The 10,000-nt window shown below is 50.9% G+C and overlaps 1 protein-coding gene across 1 annotated transcript in view; it reads right to left on the reverse strand.

Moving 5' to 3' along the window:
• Window positions 1-10,000, reverse strand: part of LOC124018711 (rho GTPase-activating protein SYDE1) — a 57,587-nt gene that overhangs the window by 23,254 nt on the left and 24,333 nt on the right. The window contains exons 2-3 of the mRNA XM_046334061.1: window positions 5,704-6,399; window positions 5,293-5,562 (exon numbers count right to left, since the gene is read on the reverse strand). Of these exons, the coding sequence (XP_046190017.1) occupies window positions 5,293-5,562; window positions 5,704-6,399 (966 nt within the window). The remainder of the gene's footprint in view (window positions 1-5,292; window positions 5,563-5,703; window positions 6,400-10,000) is intronic.

Below are 10,000 nucleotides of genomic sequence, written 5' to 3' on the forward strand. Positions count from 1 at the left end.
TGATGGAGAGAGGAGAGATGATGGAGAGAGGAGAGATGATGGAGAGAGGAGAGATGATGGAGAGGAGATGATGGAGAGGAGAGATGATGGAGAGAGGAGAGATGATGGAGAGAGGAGAGATGATGGAGAGAGGAGAGATGATGGAGAGAGGAGAGATGATGGAGAGAGGAGAGATGATGGAGAGAGGAGAGATGATGGAGAGAGGAGAGATGATGGAGAGAGGAGAGATGATGGAGAGAGGAGAGATGATGGAGAGATGGGAGAGATGATGGAGAGAGGAGAGATGATGGAGAGAGGAGAGATGATGGAGAGAGGAGAGATGATGGAGAGAGGAGAGATGATGGAGAGAGGAGAGATGATGGAGAGAGGAGAGATGATGAGAGGAGAGATGATGGAGAGAGGAGGGGAATGGAGAGAGGAGAGATGATGGAGAGAGGAGAGATGATGGAGAGAGGAGAGATGATGGAGAGAGGAGAGATGATGGAGAGAGGAGAGATGATGGAGAGAGGAGAGATGATGGAGAGAGGAGAGATGATGGAGAGAGGAGAGATGATGGAGAGAGGAGAGATGATGGAGAGAGGAGAGATGATGGAGAGAGGAGAGATGATGGAGAGAGGAGAGATGATGGAGAGAGGAGAGATGATGGAGAGAGGAGAGATGATGGAGAGAGGAGAGATGATGGAGATGATGGAGAGGGAGAGATGATGGAGAGAGGAGAGATGATGGAGAGAGGAGAGATGATGGAGAGAGGAGAGATGATGGAGAGAGGAGAGATGATGGAGAGAGGAGAGATGATGGAGAGAGGAGAGATGATGGAGAGAGGAGAGATGATGGAGAGAGGAGAGATGATGGAGAGAGGAGAGATGATGGAGAGAGGAGAGATGATGGAGAGAGGAGAGATGATGGAGAGAGAGATGATGAGGAGAGATGATGGAGAGAGGAGAGATGATGGAGAGAGGAGAGATGATGGAGAGAGGAGAGATGATGGAGAGAGGAGAGATGATGGGAGAGAGGAGAGATGATGGAGAGAGGAGAGATGATGGAGAGAGGAGAGATGATGGATGATGGAGGAGAGATGATGGAGAGAGGAGAGATGATGGAGAGAGGAGAGATGATGGAGAGAGGAGAGATGATGGAGAGAGGGAGATGATGGGAGAGGAGAGATGATGGAGAGAGGAGAGATGATGGAGAGAGGAGAGATGATGGAGAGAGGAGAGATGATGGAGAGAGGAGAGATGATGGAGAGAGGAGAGATGATGGAGAGAGGAGAGATGATGGAGAGAGGAGAGATGATGGAGAGAGGAGAGATGATGGAGAGGAGAGATGATGGAGATGATGGGAGAGATGATGGAGAGAGGAGAGATGATGGAGAGAGGAGAGATGATGGAGAGAGGAGAGATGATGGAGAGAGGAGAGATGATGGAGAGAGGAGAGATGATGGAGAGAGGAGAGATGATGAGAGATGATGGAGAGAGGAGAGATGATGGAGAGAGGAGAGATGATGGAGAGAGGAGAGATGATGGAGAGAGGAGAGATGATGGAGAGAGGAGAGATGATGGAGAGAGGAGAGATGATGGAGAGAGGAGAGATGATGGAGAGAGGAGAGATGATGGAGAGAGGAGAGATGATGGAGAGAGGAGAGGGATGGAGAGAGGAGAGATGATGGAGAGAGGAGAGGAATGGAGATAATGGAGAGAGGAGAGATGATGGAGAGAGGAGAGATGATGGAGAGAGGAGAGATGATGGAGAGAGGAGAGATGATGGAGAGAGGAGAGGGATGGAGAGAGGAGAGGGGTGGAGAGAGGAGAGATGATGGAGAGAGGAGAGATGATGGAGAGAGGAGAGATGATGGAGAGAGGAGAGATGATGGAGGAGAGGAGAGATGATGGAGAGAGGAGAGATGATGGAGAGAGGAGAGATGATGGAGAGAGGAGAGATGATGGAGAGAGGAGAGATGATGATGGAGAGAGGAGAGGGATGGAGAGAGGATGGAGAGAGGAGAGATGATGGAGAGAGGAGAGATGATGGAGAGAGGAGAGGGATGGAGAGAGGAGAGGGGTGGAGAGAGGAGAGATGATGGAGAGAGGAGAGATGATGGAGAGAGGAGAGGGATGGAGAGAGGAGAGGGGTGGAGAGAGGAGAGATGATGGAGAGAGGAGAGGGGTGGAGAGAGGAGGGATAATGGAGAGAGGAGAGATGATGGAGAGAGGAGAGGGATGGAGAGAGGAGAGATAATGGAGAGAGGAGAGATGATGGAGAGAGGAGAGATGATGGAGAGAGGAGGGGAATGGAGATAATGGAGAGAGGAGAGATGATGGAGAGAGGAGAGATAATGGAGAGAGGAGAGATAATGGAGAGAGGAGAGATGATGGAGAGAGGAGGGATGATGGAGAGAGGAGAGATGATGGAGAGAGGAGAGGGATGGAGAGAGGAGAGGGGTGGAGAGAGGAGAGATGATGGAGAGAGGAGAGGGGTGGAGAGAGGAGGGATAATGGAGAGAGGAGAGATGATGGAGAGAGGAGAGGGATGGAGAGAGGAGAGATAATGGAGAGAGGAGAGATGATGGAGAGAGGAGAGATGATGGAGAGAGGAGGGGAATGGAGATAATGGAGAGAGGAGAGATGATGGAGAGAGGAGGGGAATGGAGATAATGGAGAGAGGAGAGATGATGGAGAGAGGAGGGGAATGGAGATAATGGAGAGAGGAGAGATGATGGAGAGAGGAGGGGAATGGAGATGATGGAGAGAGGAGAGATGATGGAGAGAGGAGAGATGATGGAGAGAGGAGAGGGGTGGAGAGAGGAGAGATGATGGAGAGAGGAGAGGGGTGGAGAGAGGAGAGATGATGGAGAGAGGAGAGATGATGGAGAGAGGAGGGGAATGGAGAGAGGAGAGATGATGGAGAGAGGAGAGATGATGGAGAGAGGAGAGATGATGGAGAGAGGAGAGGGGTGGAGGGGGGAGAGGGATGGAGAGGAGAGGGATGGAGAGAGGAGAGATGATGGAGAGTGGAGAGATGATAGGGAGAGGAGAGATGATGGAGATAGGAGGGGAATGGAGAGAGGAGAGATGATGGAGAGAGGAGAGGGGTGGAGGGGGAGAGGGATGGAGAGAGGAGAGATGATGGAGAGAGGAGAGGGGTGGAGAGAGGAGAGATGATGGAGAGAGGAGAGGGGTGGAGAGAGGAGAGATGGAGAGAGGAGAGATGATGGAGAGAGGAGGGGAATGGAGAGAGGAGAGATGATGGAGAGAGGAGAGGGGTGGAGGGGGGAGAGGGATGGAGAGGAGAGGGATGGAGAGAGGAGAGATGATGGAGAGTGGAGAGATGATAGGGAGAGGAGAGATGATGGAGAGAGGAGGGGAATGGAGAGAGGAGAGATGATGGAGAGAGGAGAGGGGTGGAGGGGGGAGGGATGGAGAGAGGAGAGATGATGGAGAGAGGAGAGGGGTGGAGAGAGAGGAGAGATGATGGAGAGAGGAGAGGGGTGGAGAGAGGAGAGATGGAGAGAGGAGAGATGATGGAGAGAGGAGGGGAATGGAGAGAGGAGAGATGATGGAGAGAGGAGAGATGATGGAGAGAGGAGAGGGGTGGAGGGGGGAGAGGGATGGAGAGGAGAGGGATGGAGAGAGGAGAGGGATGGAGAGAGGAGAGATGATGGAGAGTGGAGAGATGATAGGGAGAGGAGAGATGATGGAGAGAGGAGGGGAATGGAGAGAGGAGAGATGATGGAGAGAGGAGAGGGGTGGAGGGGGGAGAGGGATGGAGAGAAGAGAGGGATGGAGAGAAGAGAGGGATGGAGAGAGGAGAGGGATGGAGAGAAGAGAGGGATGGAGAGAAGAGAGGGATGGAGAGAGGAGAGGGATGGAGAGAGGAGAGGGGTGGAGGGGGGAGAGGGATGAAGAGAAGAGAGGGATGGAGAGAGGAGAGGGATGGAGAGAGGAGGGGAATGGAGAGAGGAAAGCAGATGAGAGAGGAGGGGAATGGAGAGAGGAGAGGGGTGGAGGAGGGAGAGGGATGGAGAGAGGAGAGATGATGGAGAGAGGAGGGGAGTGAAGAGAGGAGAGATGATGGAGAGAGGAGGGGAAAGGAGAGAGGAGGGGAATGGAGAGAGGAGAGGGATGGAGAGAGGAGAGATGATAGAGAGAGGAGAGGGATGGAGAGAGGAGAGGGATGGAGAGAGGAGAGGGATGGAGAGAGGAGAGGGATGGAGAGAGGAGAGATGGAGAGAGGAGAGGGATGGAGAGAGGAGAGGGATGGAGAGAGGAGAGGGATGGAGAGAGGAGAGGGATGGAGAGAGGAGAGGGATGGAGAGAGGAGGAGAGGGATGGAGAGAGAGAGGGATGGAGAGAGGAGAAGGATGGAGAGAGGAGAGGGATGGAGAGAGGAGAGAGAAGGAGAGAGGAGAGAGAAGAGGGATGGAACGAAGAGAGAGAAGGAGAGAAGAGAGGAGAAAGATGTCATGTAGCTACAGTAGTTATCTGTAGGTGACTACACTACCTTCATGTAGCTACAGTAGTTATCTGTAGGTAACTACACTACCTTCATGTAGCTACAGTAGTTATCTGTTATCTGTAGGTGACTACACTACCTTCATGTAGCTACAGTAGTTATCTGTAGGTGACTACACTACCTTCATGTAGCTACAGTAGTTATCTGTAGGTGACTACACTACCTTCATGTAGCTACAGTAGTTATCTGTTATCTGTAGGTGACTACACTACCTTCATGTAGCTACAGTAGTTATCTGTAGGTGACTACACTACCTTCATGTAGCTACAGTAGTTATCTGTAGGTGACTACACTACCTTCATGTAGCTACAGTAGTTATCTGTTATCTGTAGGTGACTACACTACCTTCATGTAGCTACAGTAGTTATCTGTAGGTGACTAGTTATCAGTAGTTATCTGTTATCTGTAGGTGACTACACTACCTTCATGTAGCTACAGTAGTTATCTGTAGGTGACTACACTACCTTCATGTAGCTACAGTAGTTATCTGTTATCTGTAGGTAACTACACTACCTTCATGTAGCTACAGTAGTTATCTGTAGGTGACTACACTACCTTCATGTAGCTACAGTAGTTATCTTAGGTGACTACACTACCTTCATGTAGCTACAGTAGTTATCTGTAGGTGACTACACTACCTTCATGTAGCTACAGTAGTTATCTGTAGGTGACTACACTACCTTCATGTAGCTACAGTAGTTATCTGTTATCTGTAGGTGACTACACTACCTGTATTATATGAATCATGTGGCTACAGTAGCTTGTTCTACAGTATGTACTTACCTGGGCTGTCTCCGTCTCTGTCTCTCCTACTGCAGGCTGAGCTGTCTAATGTGATGGCTTTGGTCTGATGTGCGCTGTCTGGGCTGGAGCCACCTGAAGGGCACTGGTTCTGGGTGGCATGACGCTCTAAACGGGAGGCCCCTCCACCTCCACCGGTGCCAGGGCTCACCACCATCCCTGCCCGTCGCTGGCTCCTCATCTGGGGATCCCTCGATGTCTCTGACAGCCCCTCTGTCTCCCTCCTCCTCCAGGGGTTCTCACTGTCTAACCTAACACCTCCTCCTCCACCTCCTCCTCCTCCTCCACCTCCTCCTCCTCCACCTCCTCCTCCTCCTACACCTCCTCCTCCTCCTCCTACACCTCCTCCTCCACCTCCTCCTCCACCCCCTCCACATCCACCTCCTCCTCCACCTCCTCCTCCTCCTCTTAAACGTCCTAAACCTCCGATGCCACGCAACACGTCCTCCTCCTCTGGAATAGGGTTGTACCAAATGTTGTTGTCCCCTTCTGTGCGTTGCCTCAGCTCGGCGAAGCAGTTGGGGGGGAGGCCTAGACGCGAGTAGGACTCGTCGGCAGCCTGGCTCTTTCCTGTGGACAGTACCCAGGCTCGGCTGCTCCTGTCCAGGGTCTGGAGATAGGCCCCTGACCCCGAGGACTTCACCATGCAGGAGGAGACACAGATCTCAGCGTAACCTCCTATCGGGTTGGTGAACTCTGGGACTGCGGTGTGGACAGGGGGAGGAGGCTCACAGAAGGAGGTGCTACATTGTCCCTGATGCTCCCAGTCTAAATCATCACACCTCCTCCTGTCCAGCCCGGCCTCCACTAACGTCTTCTGGCTCCAGGCCTGTTTGGAGGTTGAGACCTGGGCCTTTCCTGAGCTGCTATCCGAGTCACAAGCCCCGTAGAGCAGGCTGTGAAAGCCCTCTGTGCCTGGTGTGGAGGCCAGTTTGGCCCACTGCTGTTTCTTGGCCACTGTTATCTGGGTGCGTGGGGTGCTGGTGCTGTCCTCCGTTGGCGGGGTCGGGGGTTCGGCCTCCGCTGTCGTTACCGTTGACAACGATGAGGATGAAGCGCTTTGGATGACATCACTCTTCCGCTGGATGTCTGGAGGGAAACAACAGAACTATTATGGTCTGTATTATGGTCATTATCCAGCCCAATAAAGACTGTATTATGGCCATTATCCAGTCCAATAAAGACTGTATTATGGTCATTATCCAGCCCAATAAAGACTGTATTATGGCCATTATCCAGTCCAATAAAGACTGTATTATGGTCATTATCCAGTCCAATAAAGACTGTATTATGGTCATTATCCAGTCCAATAAAGACTGTATTATGGTCATTATCCAGTCCAATAAAGACTATTATGGTGGAGAGACGTTCCTAATGAAACGATGGGCGACGAGAGACGTTCCTAATGAAACGAAGGGCGATGAGAGACGTTCCTAATGAAACGATGGGCGACGAGAGACGTTCCTAATGAAACGATGGGCGACGAGAAACGTTCCTAATGAAACGATGGGCGACGAGAGACTTTGCTGTCACAGACGTTCCTAATGAAACGATGGGAAACGAGAGACTTTGCTGTCAGAGACGTTCCTAATGAAACGATGGGTAACGAGAGACTTTGCTGTCAGAGACGTTCCTAATGAAACGATGGGAAACGAGAGACTTTGCTGTCAGAGACGTTCCTAATGAAACGATGGGCGACGAGAGACTTTGCTGTCAGAGACGTTCCTAATGAAACGATGGGCAACGAGAGACGTTCCTAATGAAACGATGGGAAACGAGAGACTTTGCTGTCAGAGACGTTCCTAATGAAACGATGGGCAACGAGAGACTTTGCTGTCAGAGACGTTCCTAATGAAACGATGGTCGACGAGAGACGTTCCTAATGAAACGATGGGAAACGAGAGACTTTGCTGTCAGAGACGTTGCTAATGAAACGATGGGAAACGAGAGACTTTGCTGTCAGAGACGTTCCTAATGAAACGATGGGCAACGAGAGACGTTCCTAATGAAACGATGGGAAACGAGAGACTTTGCTGTCAGAGACGTTCCTAATGAAACGATGGGAAACGAGAGACTTTGCTGTCAGAGACGTTCCTAATGAAACGATGGTCGACGAGAGCGTTCCTAATGAAACGATGGGAAACGAGAGACTTTGCTGTCAGAGACGTTGCTAATGAAACGATGGGAAACGAGAGACTTTGCTGTCAGAGACGTTCCTAATGAAACGATGGGAGAGACTTTGCTGTCAGAGACGTTCCTAATGAAACGATGGGAAACGAGAGACTTTGCTGTCAGAGACGTTCCTAATGAAACGATGGGAAACGAGAGACTTTGCTGTCAGAGACGTTCCTAATGAAACGATGGGAAACGAGAGACGTTCCTAATGAAACGATGGGAAACGAGAGACGTTCCTAATGAAACGATGGGAAACGAGAGACGTTCCTAATGAAACGATGGGAAACGAGAGACGTTCCTAATGAAACGATGGGAAACCAGAGCGTTCCTAATGAAACGATGGGAAACGAGAGACGTTCCTAATGAAACGATGGGAAACGAGAGACGTTCCTAATGAAACGATGGGAAACGAGAGACTTTGCTGTCAGAGACGTTCCTAATGAAACGATGGGAAACGAGAGACTTTGCTGTCAGAGACGTTCCTAATGAAACGATGGGAAACGAGAGACTTTGCTGTCAGAGACGTTCCTAATGAAACGATGGGAAACGAGAGACTTTGCTGTCAGAGACGTTCCTAATGAAACGATGGGAAACGAGAGACTGCTGTCAGAGACGTTCCTAATGAAACGATGGGAAACGAGAGACTTTGCTGTCAGAGACGTTCCTAATGAAACGATGGGCAACGAGAGACTTTGCTGTCAGAGACGTTCCTAATGAAACGATGGGCAACGAGAGACGTTCCTAATGAAACGATGGGAAACGAGAGACTTTGCTGTCAGAGACGTTCCTAATGAAACGATGGGCAACGAGAGACGTTCCTAATGAAACGATGGGAAACGAGAGACTTTGCTGTCACAGAAGGACAGTAAGCATTTCCTTTACCACTGGTCCCAAGAACAACATTTTTTTTCAAATGTGTTTCTGTCTACAATGAGTCATGGGGAAAAAGAGAGGAGAGGAGAGAAAAGTCGGGAAACGAAAGAGCATAAACAGCTTGAGAGCGAAGGAGAGGAGTAGGGGGTTAGCTATTTAGTGGTTTGTTAAGTCTCTCTCTCTCTCCATAACTCAGTCCCATATCGCTCTCTCTCTCTCTCTCCATACCTCAGTCCCATCTCTCTCTCTCTCTCTCATACCTCAGTCCCATCTCTCTCTCTCTCTCTCTCTCTCTCTCTCTCTCTCTCTCTCTCTCTCTCTCTCTCTCTCTCTCTCTCTCTCTCTCTCTCTCTCTCTCTCTCTCTCTCTCTCTCTCTCTCTCTCTCTCTCTCTCTCTACCTCAGTCCCATCTCTCTCTCGCTGACATCCTGCACATCTGGATTCCTCTCTCCCTGTTCCTTTACTCTTCCCTCTCCTTCCTCTCCCCCCTCCTCTGCTCTCTCTCTCTCCTCTTTTTCCTGTGGCTGTCTTCCCTCCTTCCTCTCCTCCCCTCCTCTCCCTCTCTCTCTCCTCTTTTTCCTGTGTCTGTCTTCCCTCTCCTCCCCTCCTCCGCTCCCCTCTCTCTCTCTCCTCTTTTTCCTTTGTCTTCCCTCTCCTTCCTCCCCTCCCCTCCTCTGCTCCCTCTCTCTCTCCTCTTTTTCCTGTGTCTTCCCTCTCCTTCCTCCCCTCCCCTCCTCTGCTCCCTCTCTCTCTCCTCTTTTTCCTGTGTCTTCCCTCTCCTTCCTCCCCTCCCCTCCTCTGCTCCCTCTCTCTCTCTCCTCTTTTTCCTGTGGCTGTCTTCCCTCTCCTTCCTCTCCTTCCTCCCCTCCCCTCCTCTGCTCCATCTCCCTCTCTCCTCTTTTTCCTGTGGCTGTCTTCCCTCTCCTTCCTCTCCTCTCCTCCCCTCCTCCGCTCCCTCTCCCTCTCTCCTCTTTTTCCTGTGGCTGTCTTGCCTCTCTAGTTTGTGTGTGTGAGCCTGGTGACATCCAATAATATGGGCCGCAGGAATCATGAATAACCCCACTGTGTCTGTCTACAGTCTAATCCGTCGGAAACTATTCAGACCTTTCCCCACATTTTGTAGGGGACACAGCCTTGTTCTTAAAAAAAATAAACTATTCAGACCTTTCCCCACATTTTGTAGGGGACACAGCCTTGTTCTTAAAAAAAAAACGATTTTGCCCTCATCAATCTACACACACATTTACAGAAGTATTCAGACCCTTTACTCAGTACTTTGTTGAAGGACCTTTAGCAGCAATTACAGTCTCGAGCCTCCTTCAGTAGGACAGTCTATGGCTATGCTGCTGTGTGGGCTATGCTGCTGTGTGGCTATGCTGCTGTGTGGCTATGCTGCTGTGTGGCTATGCTGCTGTGTGGCTATGCTGCTGTGTGGGCTATGCTGCTGTGTGGGCTATGCTGCTGTGTGGGCTATGCTGCTGTGTGGCTATGCTGCTGTGTGGCTATGCTGCTGTGTGGCTAGGCTGCTGTGGGTTATGCTGCTGTGTGGGCTATGCTGCTGTGTGGCTATGCTGCTGTGTGGCTATGCTGCTGTGTGGGCTATGCTGCTGTGTGGGCTATGCTGCTGTGTGGCTATGCTGCT

The sequence above is a fragment of the Oncorhynchus gorbuscha genome, unplaced genomic scaffold, assembly GCF_021184085.1.
Source record: "Oncorhynchus gorbuscha isolate QuinsamMale2020 ecotype Even-year unplaced genomic scaffold, OgorEven_v1.0 Un_scaffold_569, whole genome shotgun sequence".
Taxonomy (NCBI): Eukaryota; Metazoa; Chordata; class Actinopteri; order Salmoniformes; family Salmonidae; genus Oncorhynchus; species Oncorhynchus gorbuscha.